General features: G+C 44.0%; 1 protein-coding gene across 4 annotated transcripts in view; it reads left to right on the forward strand.

Annotated features, from left to right (window-relative positions):
• Nucleotides 1-27,492, forward strand: part of IQCK (IQ motif containing K) — a 515,691-nt gene that overhangs the window by 48,192 nt on the left and 440,007 nt on the right. For all 4 annotated transcript variants that reach the window (XM_069210248.1, XM_069210250.1, XM_069210249.1 and 1 more), the window contains exon 3: nt 20,837-20,966. In XM_069210248.1, coding sequence (XP_069066349.1) covers nt 20,837-20,966 — 130 coding nt within the window. The remainder of the gene's footprint in view (nt 1-20,836; nt 20,967-27,492) is intronic.

Here is a 27,492-nt window from a genome sequence, read left to right on the forward strand (position 1 = left end):
CGACCGCGGCTTTACCGCCGCGGTCGGAATCCCCATTGGAGCACCGCCGGCCTGTCGGCGGTGCTCCCGCGGTCCTCCGCCCTGGCGGTCAAAGACCGCCAGGGTCAGAATGAGGGCCTATATTTTTTACATTTTAATGAAAATAAAATTTATAATATTCCATCCAGGAAAAACATTTGAATAAAATTAAATATTAGAGTAATATAAAATAAACTGTACTTAAAAATCTGAAAAATGTATTTAAACTATTACATAATTAAAATTACATTAAAAGCTGAACAAGTTTTTCATAGGAATAATAGCACATAAAAAACTGTACAAAGTGAAACGGGAATAGCAAAATAAACATTATAAACACATCTAATATAGTAGTACATCCTTTTACGCGATAACAGCACCACAGCGAAGCTGGCAGTCTTGTGATCGCCTGCCTCGTATTGAGGCCCTTTATGTAAAACCTGGAGCCACTTCCCGGAAACTGCTGTCCACTCCATCCTTTGCTTCAAATTAAAGAACAGAAAAGGCCAAATGGAGTAACCAACAAAATAACTGTGGCAAAATTAAAATAAAAAATACTGGATCTCCGAACAATGATGAAGTCTTTGAAAAAATATTACTTTGTAAAAAAAATATATTATTATATTGTAATTTTCTTTTATAAGTCAACTTTATTGATTTTTATGTTTGTGATAAAGAATGCAAACAAAACCAAACAACACATTCAGTTATTCTATCCCTGCTACGAATATATGTGTGTATAGACACCATTCCATTTTACCCTGTAGCACTCCTTAAGCAGTCCAAAGTAATTCTACAAATGCCTCCAGGTTTTGGAATGCTTTTGGGGGCAGCCTCTAGCTTGATAGTGGTATCTTTCTGCTGTGCACACAGTGAAATTACAAGATATTAATTTCAAGGTAACTTCTCCCCACCGAGGCCTACCACCTGAAAATCTTTAAGGCCACTCTGGGTGGGCGGTGCGCAAGGCTCAATACTAATGTTGATCCCTGATCAACTCTTATCTGTTTCAGATGAATTTGGGGATCCCCTAGGCCGTACTCTGCCCCAGTGAGATCACATTCTCATCATCTTGGCCTAAGTAAAGTCTGGAGATAGTTTGGCCCATTGTTCAGGCAGATCTCATCTGGGAGGGAACTGGCACCATATTTCTTTTTTCCCAGCTTCCTATTCCCAAGCCTCTTTAGGTGTCTCAGAAAATGGACTGGTGAAGTGTGGGTCACCTTCAGCTCAGTGGGGAAAATGACCTTATATTTAGGTTCATGGCTTGGACTTTCTGTTCGATTGCATCAAAAGATTTCCTTCGCTGTTGGACAAGTTTAGTATAATTTGAAGGATCATCATGCGCGTAGATTGGAAGAACTGGTTGCTGGCCTTCCTCACCTCCCAGAGTATTGTGTTCCCATCCAGAAACTTAAGCATCCAGGCAAACATGGGATGGGACAGAGGAGTGCTTTTGAGCCAGGGATCAATAGGCCAACTCAACGACAAACCTTTACAAAAGGGTCTCCTCTGGGATCTATGATTTGAGCCAGAGTTCCAGGAAATTCTCTCTGTCTGTGTATTTGGCATCCTTCGGGAAGGATTATTGCACTGTGATCTACTTTCAGCTTCTTCTACTCTGTCTTCTGACGTTTATTGCAGGAGAGTAGTTTGGACATATTAGATCTTCCACTACAGAGATATGGCCCTCAGCTTTTAAGATCTGGCTAGCAATATTGTGGTGGTCTGGGAAGAGAAGACACATATCCGCCCTTACCTCAAATATCTTTGTGTCTATAGCCTCCTGCAAGGTCTGAATTACCTTCAGAATAACCCTGATGTCACTACAGTTTGTCAAATGCTGACTTCAAGATGTGTCAACAGATGGAATGCTCAATTTGTCAATCTCTGGGCAATAATGGGTGATTGTCTATTCCTAATGTTCAGACAAGCATCCGGACAGGTCAAGCGGTTAGAAATGGGGATAAAGTGGCTCTGGAAAGCCCCTTCAGCAGTATCACCGCTCTCCTTTTACCTCTGTTTCACAACCTCTGTTTCCTTCCCTAGGAACGCAGAGGTTGGGCCCAAAACACCTGCATCCAGGGAAGCAGGCTGCTCAACACCATGTCCCACCCAAACTGAAGAGGATCCCAGTATAGCCCAGCCCACTTGCCTGCTGCTCAAAGGACTTTGGAGGAAGGTAGGCAGCATGAGCCACCAGGCATTACCGCAAGCCCACACACTGTAGAGGGGTACAGAGACAGTCAACCTTTGGAGGCGGTATCAGGGAAGACTCCCTAGGAAAAAAGCACAGGTGTCAGCCAGCTCATTACTTCAGGGCTGACCATCACACTGCTTAAGCTCACAGGCCCTGGGGGATCAGTTAGAGTCCAGCTGGCCAGGCCTGAATCAGCACAGCATAGCCTGTAGAAGACCTCGGATCCAAGGTTGCACCTCTCGAAGTGGGGTATACAGTCACATCAGTGTCCCTAACCCATAACACCATTTGTAGAATCAGCTGCGGCCTCGGACCTTCACCAATCTCCAAGCCATTGAGTTAAGAGGTGGAGGGGATCCTGACTCTGGGACAGTCCAGGTGCCGCCCACGGCAGCCCCGCTTCTGAGGCCAGGCCTCACCCTACCAGCTCTCTGAATCATCTCCCAGTGGTGGCCATTACAGAATGGCAAAGAGGCCTTGGGATCAGACCCCACAACGCCAGAAACCAAGCAACGGCCAGCAAGTCATTGGCGGAGGTGGGGCGGGAGGAAGAGCCACCACTCACTATCCAAAATAATGAACATCCAGACCGGAGAAAACGTGTCCAAGTGGCCTCTGTGAGGCTTAAACCGAGACCCCAGTTGATGTGGCGGTCTGTGTCCCAGGCCATGCAGGGACGTGATCGCAGTCAGTGGTCAGCAAAGTCTCCCGTTTTGGCAAGCTACATCCACTACCAAATGCCATCACTGGAACTGCCACTCTCCATCCTAGAACCAGTCCTGCTGCGTCAGTGAGTCCAGATTTGTTCACTGCGGCCCCTGCTCCATCGATTCAGCGAAGACCAGAGGAGAGGTATTGACGGCACAGGCCCTGGCTCCAGGGGTTTTCAACAGCCGCAGCAGCCAGCCACCCCACTACCAGACTGCAAGGTCAGTGTCTGTGGGCTGTCCCCAGGACAGAAAATGTTTTAAATGTAGGTCAGGGGCATCAGCGGACATATGATGGCTCATTGGGGGGAACGGGGGGCAGGTCGGTGAAGTGTTTCACTACAGCCGGATGAAGGAGGATTATCAAGGAGGTCCCGGAGCATTTTCAAAATGCTTCTTCCATCTTGGCTGCAGTGGCCACGTCCCTCTGTTATAATTTTTTTAACATGATATACATTTTAAAACGTGTTAACTATGCTTAATTTGAATAATAAAAGCTCTCTTCATAAATGCTTTATTTAATTTCTAATACAAAGTTTGTTATTACTTTTAAATTTAATAAACTAAGTAACATTTAATCTTTCTTATATTTGAAAACATATATTATTGAAAATACTATTTTAAAAAATTAGAGTAGCCAGTTTTATTTACTTACTAAAACATATGAGGAAAGTATGTTAATTTGAAAAAATTATAGGTGCATATGTATGTATCTTATACATATATACCTGCATATTTATATATAATATACATATATAACAATTAAGGAAACTCATTTTAAATGTTTCTAAATACTTATGTATTACTGTAGTATATTTTATATTTCATAAAAATGTATTCAGATTCACATAAAAGAAAATATATTTTTTAACTTTGAATTATATTAATTCTGTTTACTCCAACATCAGTTATATTTGAAGTAGTATATTTTTAGAGGACGGTCACACTTACTACTGTAACTCCAAAGTTAATGAAAATGTCTAAAGCGGGAGGCTGTGTTTGAATTCACCATACTAAATCCAACCCTAGGCATATTGGACAAAGTGTTTAATGCTGGTGGTCTAATTTACTATTGTAACTCCAACCTTAAATATAATTGGGAAAATGTTTAAAGTTGAAGGGGGGTCATATTTACTATCCTAACTCCAAAATCACCCATATCAGTGAAAGTATTTAATTTTTTGGGGGCATATTTATGAATCTCAGTGCAATTCAAAACACAATTTGGAAAGTGTTTTAATCTTTGGAAAGTGTTTTGAAATGTAATATTCTAATTTAAAACCCTAACATATTAGAAAAAGTGTTTTGTGTATGGGAGATTATTTTTGTTAATCTAACGCCATCCTTACACATAATTGGAAAAGCATGTAAAGTAGTGGTGGTTTATATTTAATGATCTAACAATACATATGGAAGAAAGTGTTTAACGTTGGGGGGAGTCATATTTACAGTGCTAACTCATACTTTGAATAAAATTGTGAAAGTGTTTAAGGTTTAGGGGATTGCATTCACAATTTAAGCTGCAAACCTGGTGCATATTGAAGATAGCATTGTACATTGGTGGGGATGGAGGGAGAAGAGCCAAACAAATTTAATATTCTAAACTCAAACCCAGACTTCTAAGAAAAAAGTCAAATAGTTGGGTGTAGGAGGTTTGAAAATAGAACTGTAACTCCAAAGAAACACAGGTCTAATTTATTATGTAAGTGTAAAACATCTGAGAAAAGTAACTCTTAAAGCAAACTTTTTTTTAATAAAAAAAGCTGTAAAATATATGGATTTACTACTTTTAATATAAATAAAAAAAGTACAAAAATAACAAATCTTAAATGTGAATATATAAATTAATTTATTTTTAGCATGTATGTAGCTTAGTAAGAAACATACCAAAAAAGGTAATATGTAAGTATTTTGTAAAACATCTCATTAAACCATTAAAGATTTACAGAAATAACATGTTGAAAATATTGCAAATAAATATATACATTTTAAATCATAGAACATTACAAAATAGTCTAAATGTCACATATAAAAATGTATTAAACTAGTAATAAAAAAGAATGAAGAAATAGATATATAATGCCCAAAAATGAATATTTAAAAAAAAATCATTCAACTATTAATTTCTCAAAATAAAAACTATTAAATTAAAAAATGTAATTTGAAAGCAGTTCTCACTATATTACCCTACAAACCCAACACTACAAAATAAATAAGAAATATACAAATATCTAAATTCCCTAATAAGAAGTTCTAACTCAATTACAAAAATAATAAATTATTCTACTGTTAAGAAATATATTTAGCAAAAATAATATTGTAAACTTTAATCAAAATAAACTTTACAACTTTACATTAATTTTTCGAAAACTAAAAACAACCTTACAACATCACAAAAACATTATACTGAAAAAGTAAATTGTATTTAAAAATAATAATATTTTAAACATACTATATTATGTTCCCCAATGTTTTAGACACACAATATAAATGAGATGGTATTATGCTTCAATGATATTTTCCATCTGATATTTTGGGAGAACACTAGCCATAAGTAATAATAAAAAGTAAAAAGGAATTCCATCTGGTCTTCTTGAACCAAACTACTGTCTAGTATATTTCAAGCTTCCTGCCTATATCCTATTCTATTCTACATTTACCTTGTCCAGCTGTTATCAATTTGGCTTCCAAACTTTCTTTCAGATGTATGCAGTGAGACCCAGGTTGTGATCAAGCTGAATTGGTTCCATGACATTTGCATCTCCCGCTGCCTTCAAGCCATTCATGCCTGAACTACCCACAATTGGCTAGCTGTAAATAGAGACAAAAAACAAAATTCTGCTAGTGTGATCGCCCAAATCCACAAACCCAATTCTTCTGTTCTTCCACTGTCGGTGCCCCACCCTGTTCCCATTCCAGACAGGCATAAATCTAAGCGTAGTATATGCAAATAAAATCAACTTCTGTAGCACCGTGAACAATGTGGTTAAGACCTGCAACTAACATCCTTGCACCCACAACATCTTTGACTTCCTCCACTCCAAACACAAAAGGTCAGGTCTTTAGATTTGTCATTCTAGCATGTGGGGATTGCAGCAGTTACTGTTACACTGTGCCTCCTTGGGATCTCTCAGAGATGTGCCCACCATGCAAAACCGAGCTGTCAAACTAATCTTTACTCTGATACCTTAGAAACCATATCTAAATTATTTCCAAATGATTTCACTAGCTTCCAGTTTCAACCTTCTTTCAGTTCAAATCCTTAGCATTGCCTGCTCAGAACTTTGTCAAAAGGCTTCCTCCGACCTCAGCTTATGTGTCAAAATAACAATTTAACCAGGCTAGGTAAATCTCCTTACTATTTACAATGCCAAAAAACAATGATAAGAATATGAAGAATTGCTCCTCTTGCCCAAAGCTAAGGGTCTTCTTACCAACATATAGCAGCAGCACTGGTAGCTACACAATTTTCAGGAAGTACTTCACTCCGCCTATGGATGCTTTTCCTTCTCTTTAACACTTGCAGTCTCTTTCTCTCTCTGAATCTGTGTTTCTGCTTTTTTTCATTTCAGCACATCTCCCTATCATACATTCTGACTCCACCAATCTCTGAAGCAACCATTTCTGGTCTGCATATATCATGGTCAACAGATCTTGCTACATGCGTACTGTAAACTCTTGATCCATGCACTTATTCTGGCTGTTGACCCACCTATCTACTATGGCATGCCCAGCAGTTTGCCTTGGACTTCTGTGGTTTCTATGTACACAGCTGTCTATGATTTCCATTATGTTTTCTATTTGTAATACTTTTGTGAGAGACTAGTGCACTGTAGTGATTTTGATTTTGGCTGTAGTTATGTTAAGCCGACACAAAATATCACTTAGCAATTCAGAGTTAAAGAGGTTCTGGTTCAATCTATCTCAGTAAAAATGTGTTTTAATAGAGATGAGTGTCACCATAATGGTCAAAGGCTAAAGGTAAGCCTTCGATAAAGTGGGGAAATGTTCTAATGTTGTACTCAAAACAGAACGGATGAAGAATTAAAAAAAAAAGAAATTTCCAGGTACAATTTTAAAGAGACAAGAGTAAAGCTTAATTTGAAAAGTTAACCTCTTGGGTGACAAGAACGTGCTGGAGACTTCCTTGGCATCAGTGCTCACATGCTGAGGACGATTCCAGCACGTCCTGGTACTAGAGGCAGGAAATCCCTCTGGCATAACAATCAGAAGCATTTCTTCCCCAGCAACCAAGGCTATTCATTTTTCTTCTCTGAAATGACCATCGGCCCGAATGGGGCACTGATGTAATTTCAGAGAAAGTGAAATGAGTTGACTGACTCATTTGACTTTCACTACAACAGAGCTCGAGGTCATCCCTTCAGCTCCGAGCAATGATGCAGACAGGAGAGGTATTGTTGGAAAGGGAAGGGTGATTCCCCTGCAGGGATCCACCCACTAGACATCAGGGACTATTTTTGGAGGGGTGGAGCCGCCCCCTTGCAGTGGGCTAGTGCTCCCACTTTCCCAGGTCCAAAAGTCTTTCTGCCTCCCCCGTAGATTAGAGGTTCTTACATCCAATCTGCCACCATGGAAGGGAGAAGGGTACAAAACTAGCTAGACACCAGGGATTTTTTTTGTGGCAAAATGTGTGGGGGTGGCCCTTCCCAGGCATTGTGCCTAGCCCCACCCACCCAAATAACCCCAACAGTCTTTCTGCCCCCTCATCAGGGGCAGATAGGAGGTGTTTTCCTCCAATCTGCACTTGGTAGTGGGGGTGGGGGAAGACAGAAAGCTATATAGACCACCAGGTAGTGTATTTGGAGGTGGGGAGTGCCCCTCTGGCAGTGGACTAGTGGTCTCCCCTCCCCAGGCCCAAAAGTAATTCTGCCTCCCTATGTAGAAGATTGGAGGTTGTTACATAACAGAACGCCCACTAGGCACCAGTGAATAGTTTTTTTTGTTTTGTGGCATAATTAGTGGGGGAGGCCTTCCCAGGCTTTGAGCCTAGCCCCCACCCAAATAACCCTCAGCAGTCTTTATGCCCCAAGTCAGGGGCCGATAAGAGGTGTTTTCCTCCAATCTGCTCCGTGCGGGGAGCAGAAAGCCCACTAAACCACCAAGTAGTGGATTTGGAGGAGGATGTGGCCCTCCTGCCAGTGGTCTAATGCACCCCACCTCCCCAGCCCCAAAAGTCTTTCTGGCCCTCTGGGTACATTGGAGTATGTTACCTCCAATCTTCTCCAGTGGGTAGAGAGTTGAAAGCACACTACACACTAGGGAATTTTTTTTGTGGAGAAATGGGTGGGGGTGGACCGTATACATATTGGACCTAACCTTACTCCTCTAATAACCTTCAACAGTCTTTCTGCCCCCTCCCACCTGCCCCCCTAGGGGCAGATAAGAGGTCTTTAACTTCAGTCTGCATCGCTGGGGGGCCGAGAGATCACCTGACACCAGGGAAGTTGTTCATTGCTACCAGGTGTTGGGCTGGCATGGCCACCTGCCCTCACATCGTACTAAGCCTCCATCTTCAATATGACCCCAACAGTTTTTCTTCCTTAATGGGGACTAAAACATCCCCATCTTTATGGCAAAAAGAGAATTTTTCATTTTGGATTTTTTTTTTTTTTACATATGGGTAGCAGAGTTGGGCTAAGTCCCAATAATTCTATACTAACTGTCTGCACTTTTCAAGCTCTTGTCAGCTGCCACCTGGAGAAACCTACCAAAGCCAGGCATTTCCAAAACCTAAACACCTGGGGCAGTCCAAGATGGTGCACTTTATGTGGATCTCATCACATTTTCTTACGTACAATGCCCTGCATATCTCAAACCTTGACAAAAATTGCACATTTTCCTTGCATTTCTGTGATGCAAACTTCGGGGGTCCACAACATTCCTATGACCCTGCCTTCCTCCACTTGACCTGATAAAAATATTACCCTACTTTCGAGGCTGGGCTTAGTGTCCAGTATACAAACGCCCCCAAAATGCAATGTGGTGAAAGTACTAATAGGGGTAGCTCCAGTATTTGGACTCTGGTTCACACAGGAAATCCTACCAAACCCAGGCATTTATAAAAACTAGACACCCATGGGAGTCGCGTTGGGGTGTATTGTGTGTGGATCCCACAAGATTTTCGACCCCATAATGCTTTCCAAATTTCAAAATGTGACTAAAAATTCACATTTTCCTTGCATTTCTGTAACATAAACGTCCTTAGCACTTGGGGCTCTGCTAAATTCCTACCACCCAGTGATCCCCACTTGTGTGACTTGGCTTAGTGCCCCTGACAGGCAGAAATCAAACCAGGGTGAATGTGAGTTTCTCCACAAATCGAACCAAGGTCAATGGTAGTTGTGTGCCCAGTGCTTAATTTGCAAATAAAAATGTACAGGTGCCCAAAGCTCTCCTTTGAAACTTGCGGCAGCTGCAAATAAATGTGCAAGCACAGAACAATGAGGCAGCGTAATCCTAAAGTCATCTCGAGTCTCTTTAATCCATATACAGACACTCCCTGCCCCTTCAGCTCATTCTTGCAGTTGTCAGCTTTATCTCTTTGTGACGCTTTTTCATTTTTCTCTTCCTCCTTCTTTGCCATATGTGTCTTTTGCTCGCAGTAAACACCTGATGCAGACAAGTAAGTGCCGGCCTTAAAAAATAAGTGCAGGTGCCCGGCACCGGAAACCACCAGCTCAAATTAAGCACTGTGTGTGCCTGACGTGTGTATTAGGTCCAGCCACACAAGTGAGATAGCATTGAGTTTATCAAGTTCATGAACATTTCCCAGTGCTCTGGCAACTATGGCTTTCATGATTAAAAAAAGAACTTAAGCACACTCTTGCCATTGTAATTGAAAACCTAAACAGGTTGTTGATGGAGGACTGAGTTAAGTCCAGTGTGAAGCATGCCTGCATTACACCATCACTTAAAAAGTCCACTTTGAGGTGCTCATTATGACTTCGGCTGTCTTTTCGAAAGACCGCCGAAGCCGCAGGCGCCAAAAGACCGCCAGTGCTGGCAGTCCGCAGTCCACCATATTACGACGTTGTGCCGATTTCCACTCGATTTTGGTCGGAAATCCGACACCGTCGGCCTGGCCGACATCGTAATAGCACTACCACGCCAACAGAACGCCGCCCACCGTATTACAATTGTTATATGGCGTGGCGGTTTCCTGCACGGCGGTGCAGTGTCCGTGGTGGAAAGTGGCGGAACCCATCCCCTCCAGGATGGCCACCGCATCGAAGCAGGTAAGTTGATCATCTGGAAGGGGGGAGTGGGGGTTGTTGTGTTAATGTGTGTGGTGTCTTCCTGTGTGTATGAATGCGGGGGGGAGGCAGTGTCTGTGTGTGCATTTGTGAGTGCTTGTATGCCGAGGGGAGTGTTTTGTGTGTGTGTGTGTGTGTGTGTGTGTGTGTGTGTGTGAGTGCGTTTATCCCTGGGTGAAGGGGAGTGTTGTGTGTGTGTGTGAGTGCGTGTACACCGAGGGGGGTGTTGTGTGTGTGAGTGTGTGTATGCCGAGTGGGTGTTGTGTGTGAGTGCATGTATGTTTGTGTGAATGCGGAGGGGGGAAGGGGCGTCACTTTGAATGCGTGCATGCGAGTGTATGTGTCAGTTTGAGTGTGTGCATGCGAGTGTATTGAGTGCGTGCATGCAATGAATGAGTGTGTTTGTGTGAGTGAATGGGTGTATCTGAGTGCGTGTTTGGGTGCGAGTGTGTAGGGGTGTATGTAAGCGAATGTGTGGGTGAATGGGGGTACATGAATGTAGGTGTGTAGGGGTGTCTCTCCCGGCGATTGGAAAGGAGATTCCTGTCGCCAGCAGCATGACCGCCAGCATTTACGTGGCAGTGCGACCGCCACGAAAATGCTGATGATCTGCAGAGTCGTAATTCCGATGGTGGTATTACGTCTACCGCCAGGCCAGAGGTGCTCACCTCCGGCCTGCGGTCCGACCGGCTTTTCGGCGGTTTGGCTTTGGCCAAACTGCCGAAGTCGTAATATGGCGGTCTTTACCGGCGGCCCGGCGGCAGTAAGACCGCCACTGCAAGTCTGCCAGTCTAAGGGTGGCAGTCTAAAGACTGCCAGACTCGTAATAAGGGCCTGAGTCTGGTTGATTGAGCAAGATATAGGCCTGTTTTTGGAGTACCCTTTCCTCACATACATATTAGAAATTATGCTCACTAAACAAATGACCATGCCAATGGAGGAGCATGAATTGGTGGGCAATTTGCTGTCAGGTTAGGCATACTTGAAGTAGGGGGATGGTTAGAATGGATGTAGGCGAAAGGAATAAATTGTGGTCGACTGCACTTTTAGTGTTGCTTGACTTTAGCTGTTTGTGATACTGTTGATCATGATATCTTGCTGAAGCACCTGCAGCAAGTGGTGTGGCTCTCAGTAGTAGCCAGTGGGCTCTCATCATGTTGATTTTGTTTCAATGTGTTAGTTGTACAATGCTTTGGAACTGAGCCTTAGAAGGTGGTATCATACAGTTCGTGTCACTGACAGATATAGGTGTAGGATCTCTTTTAATGTTCAGGCGGCTTATTGTTCGGAAAGTGACCTTGGGTAGAGGTTTGGGTTAATCAGGGGTCTCACTTTGTGTTTTAATTGTTTTTTAAGGATGTGTCTGTAGTAGTAAGTGTTTTGCAACACGTGCCACGCTACCCCGGTCCTTGTGTTTTTGAATTTGTTGTTTAGGCAATGGATTTTTTTTTTAGTATTGGTTGTAAGTATTTCTAAGAATGGTGCTTCGAAGGTGTGATCAGTTAATTAAATTGAATGTTAGCCGCTGGATTAAGTTTCATTTTCAGGAACGTGCATTAGGTAATTTCTCAAGACTGCAGAATTATTTCAGTAGTCCACTTGTCCAAGGGACAATATACGGCAGAAATCTGTACAAAAACCAAGTTGTCACGTTTACTCTGCATCAGTGGCAAACATGTTCTGGCACAGCCGCATTATGGCAATCACACACATTTCGGCACCGACGTGCAAACTCACACATACTCCCGATGTTCTCATACACATGCCCCTTCTGCAGACTCGTATACCTGTGCAGACACATATACTCCTGCACATTGACACCTGTACAGACAGACATATCCCTGAAGGCATTCACCGCTGAAGACACACTCCTTGGCACTCCCCCACCTGCCCAGACAGACTCTGTCTTTCTCTCCCTATCCTATTCTCTCTATCTTCCTGTTCCCCCTCGCCCTCCCCCCGATAACGTCCAGCAGGTATAGGCACCAGCAAACCCACTTTCCAAATTGTTAACCCTGCTGCATCGGTCATTTGGACGAGGGGTTGTTAAATGAAGTAGTTGCGTTAAGTGCCATTGTGAGGGTGGACTGCCTTGCCAGAATTTAGACGTGGGAAAGAGCTCTCTCTTCAGGAAAGGACTAGACATTAAGGTAATCTAACTGAGCCAAGTTCGTTGGAAGGTGCGTGGGACCACTCTCTAGTTGTTGAAGGGACACTGACCTTCAGTATTAGGGCTCAGATACCATAAAGACACTCACATTCCTCCGCCCCTCATCAACTTGTAAACAGTTAAGCAGGGCCGCACTGGGATCCCCAAGAAGCCCTGACAAATCTTGTCAGATCAGCCCCCCATTGGGTGCCTAGCGGGCGAGCCTGGCTACTAGAATGGGGTTTGGGAGTGTTCTCTCCAGTGGTTAATTTGTAAATAAAAACGCGCCCAAAGCACTCCTACGAAACACGTGGCTGCTTTATTCAAATTTGGGAGCACAGAATACTGAGGCAGCAAAATCCGAAAGCCATCTTGGCCTCTTTAATCCATTTACAGCCACTCCCTGCACCTTCAGCTCACTCTTGCAGCTTTCTGCTTTCACCCTTTGTAGCGCTTTCCGTCTTTCTTTGCTCCGGCTTTCTCATATGTGTCTTTTGCTCGCAGTAATTGCCTGATGCACAAAAATATGTGCCGGTGCCCTTCACCAGCATCCACCGGTTCAAATTAAGCACTGGTTGTCTCCCACCAAGAAAATGTGGTAAAAAAATGACAAAAATGGTGCATTCTGCAAAACATTTTTCATTATACGTGAAAGTGTATTACTTTTTAAAGCATAGTAAATGATGACCTCACAGTTCACCAGAATACAGTGATCTTAAGGGGGATTTTTCAATGATTCCCTCACTACCATCCTCCAGCAGTGCCTCTCATCTCTCCATTACACCTCTCTCGTATGTCTTTCATGTTTTATAGCGCCTCTCAGCAGAGTGTTGGAGCTCTTTACATCACACATAGAGAAATGAGGAATCGTGTGTAAATCAGTGTATAGGAAATGTTGACAAAGGGGACTACAATGTGTTTGATCAGGGCCGGCTCTAGGGCGGTGTGACTGGTGCCACCGCACCAGGCATTGCCTTAGGGGAACAAGGTGGTGGCACTGTGTTTTCAAGTATATTGTGGTATTAAAAGCACCTGCTGCATTCCTTGCCTCTAGTAAGTTTGAGGCAGCAATATGGATATTAAGATAACTCCGGTGATTAATGGAAATTACAGTTTTGTCTAGTCCCAGTTTTGACTCATAAGGTAGCGCAGCAGGTTAACGTGCCTGCTGCAACGTGAGCCATGCAGATCACAGAAGTACATATAATGTAAATTGTTCAGTGGGTTTCAGCCATTGTAACAGATCTTGTTGTTACAGTTTATAGGTTAAAATCCTAAAACAGCAGCACAGTGAGCTCTTAACTTTCATCATAGAGCTGCATGAAAACTGCTAGTTATAGGTTAGAGCGTTTTGAGTTTTCCCCCAGTCGTTCATTATCCTAATGTTGCAAAAGGGTTAATTTGGGTACAATTCAATTCTTATTAGTAAAGGCAGCCCCCGACCATGATGTTACATTTTAAATTCTCAGCCTGTGCTTCTCCAAACCAAGCATTCTTAAACTGTACTGTCTACCAGTATGGGTGACGTGACTCCTACACCTTGTAGTCCTCTCTCTTATGTAACATTCCCCATACACTTATTTACACATATGTAACTCATTGTCTCTTTGTAATGTATGTGTGAAGTAGAGTACTCTATCACCCTACACTGGTATGAGTGTGTAAGGAAATGCCTCCTTGGCATGGTTACCCCTGACTTTTTGCCTTTGCTGATGCTAAGTTATGATTTGAAAGAGTGCTGGGACCCTGCTAACCAGGCCCCAGCACCAGTGTTCTTTCCCTAAACTGTACCTTTGTCTCCACAATTGGCACAACCCTGGCACTCAGGTAAGTCCCTTGTAACTGGTACCCCTGGTACCAAGGGCTCTGATGCCAGGGAAGGTCTCTAAGGGCTGCAGCATGACTTATGCCACCCCAGGGATCCCTCACTCAGCACAGGCACACTGCTTCACAGCCTGTGTGTGCTGGTGGGGAGAAAATGACTAAGTCGACATGGCACTCCCCTCAGAGTGCCATGCCAACCTCACATTGCCTGTGGCATAGGTCGGTCACCCCTCTAGCAGGCCTTACAGCCCTAAGGCAGGGTGCACTATACCACAGGTGAGGGCATAGGTGCATGAGCACTATGCCCCTACAGTGTCTAAGCAAAACCTTAGACATTGTAAGTGCAGGGTAGCCATAAGAGTATATGGGCTGGGAGTCTGTCAAAACGAACTCCACAGCACCATAATGGCTACACTGAAAACTGGGAAGTTTGGTATCAAACTTCTCAGCACAATAAATGTATTGTTACATACACCCAGAGGGCATCTTAGAGATTCCCCCTGAAAACATACCCGACTTCCAGTGTAGGCTGACTAGTTTCTGCCAGCCTGCCACACACCAGACATGTTGCTGGCCACATGGGGAGAGTGCCTTTGTCACTCTGTGGCCAGGAACAAAGCCTGTACTGGGTGGAGGTGCATCTCACCTCCCCCTGCAGGAACTGCAACACCTGGCGGTGAGCCTCAAAGGCTCACCCCCTTTGTTACAGCGCCACAGGGCATCCCAGCTAGTGGAGATGCCGGCCCCTCCGGCCACTGCCCCCACTTTTGGTGGCAAGGCTGGAGGAGATAATTAGGAAAACAAGGAGGAGTCACCCACCAGTCACGACAGCCCCTAAGGTGTCCTGAGCTGAGGTGACTCTTACTTTTAGAAATCCTCCATCTTGTGGATGGAGGATTCCCCCAATAGGATTAGGGATGTGCCCCCCTCCCCACACGGAGGAGGCACAAAGAGGGTGAAGCCACCCTCAAGGACAGTAGCCCTTGTCTACTGCCCTCCCAGACCTAAACACACCCCTAAATTCAGTATTAGGGGCTCGCCAGAACCTAGGAAACTAGATTCCTGCAACCTTAACCAGAAGAAGGGCTGCTGACCTGACGCCCTGCAGTGAAGACGGAGACGACACCTGCTTTGGTCCCAGCACTACCGGCCTGTCTCCCAACTTTAAAGAAAACTGCAACAGCGACGCATCCAGCAGGCACCAGCGACCTCTGAAGCCTCAGAGGACTGCCCTGCAACCAAGGACCAAGAAACTCCTGTGAACAGCGGCCCTGTTCAACAATCTGCAACTTTCTTGCAACAAAGAAACAACTTTAAGGACTTTGTGTTTTCCGCCGGAAGCGGGAGACTTTCCACTCTGCACCCGACGCCCCCGGCATGACCTGCAGAAAACCAACACTACCGGGAGGACTCCCCGGCGACTGCAAGCCCATGAGTAGCTAGAGACGACCCCCCTGAACCCCCACAGCGACGCCTGAAGAGGAAATCCAGAGGCTCCCCCTGACCGCGACTGCCTGTAACAAGGGACCTGACGCCTGGGAACCAACACTGCACCCACAGCCCCCAGGACCTGAAGGAACCAAACTCCAGTGCAGGAGCAACCCCCAGGCGACCCTCTGCCTAGCCCAGGTGGTGGCTACCCCGAGGAGCCACCCCCCGTGCCTGCCTGCATCGTTGAAGAGACCCCCGGGTCTTCCCATTACCTCCTATACAATACCTGACGCCTGTTTGCACTCTGCACCCGGCCGCCCCTGTGCCGCTGAGGGTGTACTTTCTGTGCCTGCTTGGGTCCCTCCCGGTGCCCTAGAAAACCCCCCTAGTCTGCCCCCGAGGATGCGGGTACTTACCTGCTGGCAGACTGGAACCGGGGCACCCCTGTTCTCCATTGAAGCCTATGCGTTTTGGGCACCTCTTTGACCTGTGCACCTGACCGGCCCTGAGCTGCTGGTGTGGTAACTTTGGGGTTGCCTTGAACCCCCAATGGTGGGCTACCTTGGACCCAACTTTGAGACTTGTAAGTGTTTTACGTACCTGTGAACTTAACCTTTACTTACCTCCCCCAGGAACTGTTGATTTTTGCACTGTGTCCACTTTTAAAATAGCTTATTGCCATTTTGCCAAGACTGTACATGATATTGTGATTATTCAAAGTTCCTAGAGTTCCTAAGTGAAATACCTTTCATTTAATGTATTACTTGTAAATCTTGAACCTGTGGTTCTTACAATAATAAACCTAAGAAAATATATTTTTCTATATAAAAACCTATTGGCCTGGAGTAAGTCTTTGAGTGTGTGTTCCTCATTTATTGCCTGTGTGTATACAACAAATGCTTAACACTACCCTCTGATAAGCCTACTGCTCGACCACACTATCACAAAATAGAGCATTAGAATTATCTCTTTTTGCCATTATCTTACCTCTAAGGGGAACCCTTGGACTCTGTGCACACTATTTCTTACTTTGAAATGGTATATACAGAGCCAACTTCCCACAGAGTGGCACTATAATACAAATGAAAAGCATGTGAGAGAGAGTAGTTATGGAGACTACAGGGGCACTGTTAAGGAGTGGTGGTGAAGAAATCTGCCAAGAAGGTCTTTATTCGTGGAGGGGGGCACAGACAGACATTGTAGCATGGGGTACTACTAGGGCTAATGGTGGCCCCGTATAGAATTCACATTTCATCCATACTGGTAGGGAGTTTTTAAGAATGCTTGCTCTGGGGAAGCATAAACTCGGGATTCCGGATATAACACAGTGGTTAGGGTTGACTTTACCAATAGTTTATTTCTGCCCAAGCAAACCCTTACAGGGAAAATTAGGGTAATCAAAGACTAGGGACAAAACATAAAGTTCTAACCTGTATCATGCAGTTTGCATGCAGCTCTTTGATGGCAGTTCATAGCCCACTGTGCTAGATTATGATTGTAACTTATGAACTGCACAGTAACTAAAGAAGCTCTGTGACTAAAGCAGTATCCCACTGAGCTATACACATAAAATACTGTTATGTGATCTGCATATTACATGTTCTTGGAAGCAGGCATATTAACCCTCTGTGTTATCCTAGAGTCAAAACTGCCACTAGACAAAACCCTGATCTCTCTTCAGCAGGTACATTAATCACTGAAGCTATCTTGGTACTTGTATTGTTTTCTGATCGCTGTTGGATACACAAGGAACTCTGCAGTCCATTTAAAACTGCTGCAGTGTCACAAAACCGACCTCCAGTAACAAAACTGACCCCCCACCCTTCCAGCCTTCCGAGGAAATGCCAGATACCAGGTCTGGCCAGTCTGGCCTTTCACTTAAATGTTTGCTAAGCCAACAAGCATTTGCAATGCAATGGGTCTCACATTTGCTCGAGTTAGAGCTATTAGCATTGTAAATTCCTACCTAGACTTTTCTTCTCACATAAATTGAAAATGAAAATGAAAACAGTTGACATAAGCAAACTCATTAAAAGTGCCACAGCCGCCATGAGCATGAGCACGAAGGAGAGACACAAAAAGGAAAAAGAAGTTCACTCACAGTCAAACGTATCGGCAATCGTGCAATTATCTATATAAAAGGGTCGGTGTCCAAAGCGGTAACAAAATTGCCCCAAGGAGGGACAAACGTAAAACATTTACCAATGATAACAAAGGATTTTTGAAAGGCAAACCCATGAACGAGTGACATTTATGGGCGTTGTTAAAAGCCCATAAATAGATTACAAGGGCTTGCATGCTTGACCTAAAAAGTCTTGCTTGGAGACGTATTCGCTTTTCCACAGCCTTTGGACAATGCTGTATATCATCAGCAAAAGATGCTGTGCAGCATGGCCGAAACCATAAAAGAAAGAAAAGGCACAACCACGCGACCATGACTAGTAGCTGCATCATTTTGTGGATGAACATACATCAACACACATGCACAATCTTATGAAATGATGTGGACACCATTATTTGTATTCACCAGTTTGGGACTAATTGGTGAATTTAACAAAATTACATTGTGATAGAGTGAAAGAAATGTTTTTAATGTGGAGAGAAGCATCAGGAACTTGCTGCCTGACCCTACCAAAACATTCAAATATTAAAAAAAGGAGTGTGGGGCTTGGAGCAATGGAAGAACTTGTGAGGGGAGGCAGCCAGAGAGGAAAAATCAAAAATAAAACTAGAAGCAGGAGGCAAGAAGTACATGAGGGAGAGAGCAACATAAAGGGTGGAAAGGAACACGTAAGGGAGGGAGCAGCACAGGGGACTAGTGGAGAGTGCTATGAAGAGAGAGCAATTTGGACAGCTGGGTGCAAGGCACAGTCACACAGGAGTGGGAGTAACATGAAGTATTGAGAAGAAGCACACAGGGAGATAGATAGAAAAAAAACATTCCCACTCTCTAGGAGTGCTTAACCAACAAGAAAAAAGTAGTTCCTCAAAAGTGATCAGTGGAAGGCTAAAAGTCAAGCAATGAAAAGGAATGTAAAGAGGCTTAGCTCCTGAAAAGGGACAAACACAAGAAGAGGAAAGCCATTGAATAAGAAGCAAGCATATAAGAGTGACATCGCTAACCAGTGGTAAGCAGTGGGTGGGCTATAAGCCCACTGTAATTTCACAATAGATCTTTTGCAACCAAACTGCTTAAACTGTCTGGTAGGTAAGGCCTAACAAATGTGTTTTCTTAAGTGTTTTTTTGTCCGACATGTTCTCTGATGCACGAGTTCCCATTGAATAAACAAATTAGGCCACTCCACTCCACTCACTGGTACTTCATTAGGATAATGTATTTAAATTATCGAGACAGCTCAAGGTTTCCCAGTCTGCTTCTCTCTACAGTCTGGATAGCCACTGTTAACAGAGGCTGAGGGGACGATGTGTTGGGGGGAGAGGACAGAAGGTAAGAGATAAGACGAAGAGGAAATAACTGCAAAGAGCAGCAGAAACACCACTACTGACATGCATCAAAGGCTGAGAGACTGAGAGAGAACAAATACCTCTCGGCCAGGATACTGATGAAAGCACCAGTTGGAAAAACCACAAGGTTAAGGGTACTTATACAGTCATGAAAGGCCCAGGGCTAAGCAAACAGTACAGTCCAGAGACCTAAGCAGCTCCCATGATAGGCCTCCTTCAGTCCCTGCCCAAAGCCTCTTACCAGAGAGGGGTGGAGGTGTGCTCCACAGAACTACATAGTCTTCTCCTCCCTTCAATGTTGCTTCTTTAGGGTGTCTCAATCTAGACTCATTTGGTCTCAGGAGAAATGAAAAGGCAATCTGATGCCTCTGCATCCACCCTACAACATCCAATAGCAGCACCGTTGCTGCTCCAATGTCCATTCTTGGACTGCCACCCCCATCAGGAAGAGATATTTTACCTGAGGGTATGATGAGGATTCCACTAGACAATCCTATGCTGGAAAACAGTTTATGGCTTCTGGCCAATCAAAATCCTCGATATTTTTTCTCAATGGGGTTTGGAATTTGTATCTGGTGGGCTGTGAGTGTCACAGTGCCAAACCGCTCTGCCTGGTTAATGTACAAAATGTCTAGTTGTGTGTCGGACAAAAGAAACATTAAAACGTCTTGCCTCTGACAGAAACAAGCACGTTTTAGGCTGCGGGCAAACTGACTTGCCCATCTCTTGCCTGCACTATGTTTCTTTGCTTTACTAGTCTATGGGCTAGATGTACCAAACATCTTTCCGGTTGCGACTGAAAAAATGCTTTTGACATGTACCAAAAGCAAAATGTAAATCAGTAACTTGTTACTGAATCGCATTTTACTTTTGCGATGCAGTATTAGGAAGGGGTGTGTTAGGGCGCCCATTCCTAATACTGAATTGTACTACTATGTATGAATGTTTTACAACCGGAATGCTGTTGTAAAACTTTCATATTTTACTGACTCTAGAGAGGAGGTTGTAACCCGTTCGCGAACAGGAACGGGTCCTGGAGAGACTCCTTCCCCTTTGTGAATGCATGCAAAAATGTTTTTAAGGACAGGCAGTGTCCCAACGGACCATTGTCTACTCTTAAAAAATGAAACTGAAATCTTTCATTCTTTTCTTTGAAATGCATTTCATTTTCCTTTAAGGAAAACGGGCTGCATTAAAAAACAAAAATTCACTGCTTTATTTAAAAGCAAACACAGACATGGTGGTCTACTGTCCCCAGCAGGACACCATCTCTGTGTTTTTAGCGGTTCCCAGTGGGTCACAAAATGCGACCTACTGCATGAATATTAATGAGGTAGGTCAATTTCGACCTCATTGGAATCGCTAAATGGGCCAAAGACACATTAGTACATATGTGTTTGCGATTTCCTAATAACAAATTGCAAAGTTTCGTTATTAGGAACTCACAAAATTAAACCTACGTACATGTGACCCTGTATGCTATGAGAGGTAGGTCAGACAAAGGATTGCGTCTTTATGTTGAAGTAGTAAGACTGGGGCAGTGGCGACCGATTAAGTTCAGAATCCGAAAAAAGTGCTTCATAAGAGTATATGAAAGGTTTTTTTTACTATTTCAGATTTCACCCATCTACATTGTTTTACTATTTGTATCATTTGAAATTAAAAAGAAGATTATTTGCCACAAATACTTCCAATGTGAACAGATTCTGTTGATTGTATTTTATTCGAAATAATGGGTTAACAATAATTTCCATTTATACTTGAACAGGCTTACTTGGAGTCATCAAAAGAGCCACATTTTCGTCTAGACCAGTCTCAGTTGGCTTCAGCGGATTTTACCTGTTTGATAGGCCAGCCTCCAACACAACGGCTTTCAGTTCTTCCGTCTTCAAAAACATGTAAGAATCACAATGGGGTGTACTATTCATGAGTCCATTTACTGTTTTTTTACATCGTTTATTGTAATGTATTCCTTGTTCTTTTTTCCTTCTTGGCCTATATTTGCTACTGATAGAGATTAGGGTGGGACTGGGAACCCAAAGCAGCGTTGGCTAATTTTGTCAGACCAGCTCTCATAGCTGCCATAGCGAGCCTGACCACTACAATAGAGCTTGGGAGGTTCCCCCCACCAAGAAAATTTGGTAAAAATGGCAAAAGCGATGCGTTCTACAACACGTTTTTCATATTTAATGATGACCTTACAGTGCACCAGGATCTGGCAATATTTATTGGACTCTGATGATTCCCTCACCATCACCCTCTAACAGTGCCTCTTATCCCTTCATAGTCCCTCTCTCACATGTGTCTCATTTGTTTTATGGCACCTCTCTTACCAGCCTAGGGTGTTGGAGCACTTTACATCACACACACAATCAGAGACATTTACACACGTATAATTCATTAATTGTATAGTACACGTTGACAAAGCGGACTACAAGGTGTAAGATTCAAATGTCATCCATGCTGGTAGGCATTTTTTAAGAGTGCTTGGTCTGTGGAAACAAATACTCAGGATTCAGAACGTGGTTAGGGTGACTTCACTAATAATTTATTTCTACCCAAACAAGCCCTTTTTAGCAAAATTAGGTTAATCAAAGACTGGGAAAGTACGTAACTGTATAACCTGTACCAAGCAGTTGGCATGCAGCTCTTTAATGGCGATTAATAGTTCACTGTGCTCGATTATGATTGCAACTTATGAACTGCACAGTAACAAAACGATCTCTGTGACAAAAGCAGTATCCCACTGAGCTATGCACATAAAGGGGGTCATTCTGACCCTGACGGGCGGCGGAGGCCGCCCGCCAGAGTTCCCCCCTCCAGAACACCGCTCCGCGGTCATAAGACCGCTGCGGTGATTCTGGCTTTTGCACTGGGCTGGCGGGCGGCCGCCAAAAGGCCGCCCGCCAGCCCAGTGCAAAAGAGCCTTCCCACGAGGACGCCGGCTCAGAATTGAGCCGGCGGAGTGGGAAGGTGCGACGGGTGCAGTGGCACCCGTCGCGTATTTCAGTGTCTGCAATGCAGACACTGAAATACAATGTGGGGCCCTCTTACGGGGGCCCCTGCAGTGCCCATGCTATTGGCATGGGCACTGCAGGGGCCCCCAGGGGCCCCACTACAACCCATACCGCCATCCTGTTCCTGGCGGGAGAACCGCCAGGAACAGGATGGCGGTATGGGCTGTCAGAATCCCCCATGGCGGCGCAGCAAGCTGCGCCGCCATGGGGGATTCCCAGGGCAGCGGAAAACCGGCGGGAGACCGCCGGTTTTCCCTTTCTGACAACCGGCCAAACCGCCGCGGTCAGAATGCCCTGCGGGGCACCGCCAGCCTGTTGGCGGTGCTCCCGCCGACCCTGGCCCCGGCGGTAGTGAACCGCCGGGGTCAGAATCACCCCCAAAATACTGTCCTGTGATCTGCATAGTACACTATCCTTGTAGCAGGCATGTTAACCCTCTATGCTACCTTAGATGAATCAAAACTGCCAGACAAAACCTTGATCTCTATAGCAGGTACATTAATCACCGGAGTTATCTTGGAACTTTTTGCCTGAAGACTGTTGGAAATACAAGGAACTCAGCAGTGCTTTTAAGGCTGCTGCTGTGCTACAAAGCCGCCCTCAGTAACAAAATTGGCACCCCACCCTTCAAGCCTCCCGGGAAAACGCAGGTTGCCCGGCACGGCTAGTCCGTCCTTGCTAGAAATATTATGCTGTCAGTGGTGGTGAGTGTGCAGCGATGCGTCAGATATACTGAATTGAATTGTTTTGATCTGTCAATAACTTTGGCACTATTTGATGAATCTGCATGAAATACGGCTCTTACTTGATCCAAACAATTGTGAAAGAAGTTGCATTAAACTTGGCATGAAAGTAGAACTTTACTGAGAAAGCATGCTTTCGTGTAAATCGTTAAGTATTTTTTGAGGCAGTTGCATTACAAAAAGGTGTCAGACATGCTTTGAAGAATGAATACTTTTTTCTACCTTGAAGGTTGATTTCGGAAGTATAAAGCCCAGAGTTCTGTTGATCACATTTGAGTTTGTAATTAGTATGATGGGTTGATAAAGAGCTTGAATAATTTTTTCTGCCATCTTAAAATTCACATGTTTAGTCAAATTCGTTAGCTCGGAGCTGTGAAAGGCAATGACACCAGGCATGGTGACCATTCCTGAGCTACAGAGGGGAGGGAGATAAGTACAATGAGGCATCTAGAACTGTTCCAAAATAAGCGAGAAATCCACTTTGAATCCATTAAACTTAAGAATCTTTAAAAAGTTGCAAACTCGAACCTGCCATTTTGTATTAGTTACCGAACACCATTCTTATCAGCTCACAACTGAACTTACAAGCCCAAAAGAGAAAGTGACTATACACATAAGGCACCACTGCAAAAGAGTTAGTTAATTTGGCATCTCTTGAAACTAATTTAAAGAGGGATACACTAAGGGCACCATATAAAAGTATTGGGGCCACTCACAAAGGTCATCTATATATTAAAGAGTGGCAGTAGCCACACTGTTATGCTCTTTTGACGAATCACTATGAAACTTTGCTGACCTCTTCCTCTTTCATCGTTGGCAGAGAGTGTCAAGTTCTGCAGAGATTTATCAGGTGGTGCGAAGAAAAAAAGGAGGGTCCCAAAACTCACTTTGGCACTGATGTATTTTCCATAGACTTTTACTCATGCATAGCGCAAAAACGTCTCTACGTATTTGAATGAAATTTTGCATGAATATAGATTATGGTGTGTAGATGGCCTTTTTGGGTAGTACACGTACGCAGGGTAAATATATGCTAACTTATAATTTATTTTAATGAAGTGAAGTCCCCTGCCTATTACCACTTAATTAAAGTTGACGTATATTAAAATAAATTTCACAGAGTACCCCGGTACTACCAAGGAGGTACCGCAATACTTACATTTAAAAAATAAATAAAAATAAATGCAAACGAATAAAAAATTGTAATACACTATATTTAAAAAATGTAGTGTACTTAAGTGTATTTTTTATTTTTTACTTAGTTAATTCTTTATAAACCAAATTGTACAGAGAACTGTGAAAATACAGAGAAATTACAACGCAATTTAAAAACAATAAAAAAAGGGTACATTTCATAAAATAAATGGTACTTCTAGCACAGTACTCCATAAACTTTTTTTTTTTAAATAGAAAAATTTAAATTAATGTCCTTGTCTGTCTCTTAAATCTTTAATAAAGTGGTAATATGTAGGTAATACTAATAAAGCCCCCTACTTACCTATTATCAAGGCCCTAATCCAGAACACAGGAAAGTGGATTAAAAAATATATGGCTGTCTTTTAATTTTGTTAAGGCAGCCATTAGCCAATTATATACTGCCTATTCATGGCATGCAACCACGGTATACCGCAAAGTTAACACAGTATACCATGGCACAATGTATGACTAAGAGCCAGACGTATTATTATATTGTGTTACCCTTGCAAAACGCAAAGACTTGCAATTCTTAAGTCATATTTATAAAGCAACAGAAGGCCACCATACTTAGCCCTGTGTTGCTTGGTAAATGTGGAGAAACGCAATGCAGTGCAAATCACTATCTTGCGTTAATCTGCATACCATAATGTACATTGCTGACATATTTAATCTACATCCGTACACCTATCCACTCTGAGAATTCACAGTAAGCCAGTCTGCTGTACGCTCCTCTACTCTATACTATTAAACTCTACTCCACTCCACTGTATGCCTCTCTACTCTAAGCTATTCCACTGTGTGTCTGTCCACCATATGCTACTCTACTCTATGCCACTCAGCTGTATGCCAGTACACTGTACGGTATTCCTGGATACCCAACTCCACTCTAGGACACTCCACTGTACCCACTCTGTTACTACTCTGTCCCACCGTCCGCCACTCCACTGTACGCCACTCCACCATGCACTATTCCACTGTACGCCACTCCACCATACTCCACTCCACTCTATGCTATTCCACTGCACCCAACAACACTCTGTGCCGCTCCACTGTTTGCTATTCCACACTACCCCCCTCCCCTGAAGCCCCACTCCACTCTGTGCCACTCTACGGTACGTTTTTTCACTGTATTCCACTCCACTGAACGCTTCTCACTGCACGTCACTCCACTGTATGTCACTCCAGTGTTCGCTACTTCACTGTATGCCACTCCACTGTACGCTATGCCACTCTATGCCACTCCACTGTATGCCACTCTAAGCTATTCCACAGTATGCCATTCCACTGTATACTGCTACACTCTGCCACTCCATCGTATACCACTCCACTGCACGCTTCTTCACTGTATGCCATTCCACTGTTTGTCACTCCAGTGTACTTTACTCCACTGTATGCCACTCCACTGTACGCTACTGTACTCTATGCTATGCCACTGTACGCCACTCCACTCTGCGCTAATCCACTGTATGCCAATCCACTCTTCCCCAGTCCACTCTACACTCTTCCACTGTACACTAATCCAATTTACATCACTGCGCTGAATACTATTCCAGCCTCCCCCACACCACTGTATGCCACTCCAGTCTGTGCCACTCCACTATATGTCACAGCACTGCCATTTCGCTGTGCGCTACTTCACTCTACGCTGTTCCACTGTATGCTATGCCACTGTATGGTATTCCACTGTATGCCACTACACTCTGTGCTATTCCACGAGAACCCTTCTCCAGTGTATGCCACTCCACTGTATGCTACTCCAGTCTACGCTACTCCAGTGATTGCTGCTCCACTGTACATAATAGCACTGTATGCCACTCCAATGTACACCGCTCCACTGCATGCCACACTACTTTACCCTACTCCACTGTACATTATTCCACTGTACTCAACTACACTCTATGCCATTCCACTATATGCTGTTCACGCCACTGCACTCTATGCTAGTACACCATATGACACTTTACTGTACAAGACTCCATTCTGCGCTATTCCTCTGTATACCACTCCACTCTTTGCCACTCCACGATGTTCCACTGTATGCTACTCCACTCTATGGCACTCCTCTGTACACTACTCCACTCTATGTCAACTTATTCTACAATATTTCACTGTATGCACTTCCACTCTACACCGCTCTACTCTATGCAATGTCATTCTACTGTAGATCACTGCTGTGTATGCCACTAAGGGGGTATGTTGCTCCACAGTAAGCTCCTCCACTCTGCGCTATTCCACTTCACGCCATTGCACTGCACGCCACTCCAATCTATGCTCTTCCACTCTACGCCACTTCACCGTACGCTATTCCACTGTGTGGCACTCCACTGTATTCTAGACCCCTGCACCCCACTACACTGTATGCTATTCCACTCTGTCCCATTCCACTGTATGCTACTCCAGTCTTGGACACTCCACAATATGCCACTCCCCTGTATGCTACTCCACTCTGTGCTACTCTACTATATGCCACTTCACTACACGCCACTCCACTCTACGCTGTTCCACTGTATACACTAGACGATACTCCACTCTACCTTACTCAAGTGTAAGCCACTCCTCTCTGTGTCACTTCACTGTACGCTATCTCATTGGATGCCATCCCACTCCACACTATTAAACTGTATCCCACACTACTGTGTGCCCCTGAACTGCACAGCACTGTGCTATTTGCTGTTCAGTATACACCACTCCACTGTACACCATGACACTCTACTCCATAACACTCTGTCATGACACTGTACGGCACAATACTTTATGATATGCCACTCTATGACACAGCACTGTACGACACTGCACTCTACACCACTCCAGTCAATAACACTCGAGTCTACCCTGCTCGACAAAACTTTGCTCCACTGTATGACACTCTACACCCCTCCACTCTATCAAACTCTACTCCACTCTATAGTACTCTCCTGTACAACACTGTACTTCATTTTATGACACTCTACACCCTCCACTATATCAAACTCTACGCCACTCTATAGTACTCTCCTGTACAACACTGTACTTCATTTTATGTCCCTATACAACTTCTCCACTCTTCTTGACTCTACTCCACTGTAGGCCACTCCACTCAATGGCACTGAATGTCACTTTACTCTAGGACACTCTGTCACTCCTCTTTCCCACATTCTACCACACTGTACTCTACTCTGCCTCACTCCACTCTACAACACTGTACTCCACTCTATGCCACTCCACTCTACAACACTTTCCCACACTCTATTCCACAATATACCATTCTGCTGTATGACAAGACTAGTCCACTCTATAACACTTTACTCCACTCTATTCTATACTGCTACACTGAGCTGCACCCCATGGCACTGTTCTATATGAGATGCCTCTCCGCTACACAACACTTTAGTCCACTCTATTCTATGTCACTCCACTTGGCTCTACTATATGATTTTTTATCCCACTGTACACTACTGTATGACACTGCAGTGTATGCCGCTACTCTA

Source organism: Pleurodeles waltl, chromosome 10 (assembly GCF_031143425.1).
Source record: "Pleurodeles waltl isolate 20211129_DDA chromosome 10, aPleWal1.hap1.20221129, whole genome shotgun sequence".
In the NCBI taxonomy this organism is placed as follows: Eukaryota; Metazoa; Chordata; class Amphibia; order Caudata; family Salamandridae; genus Pleurodeles; species Pleurodeles waltl.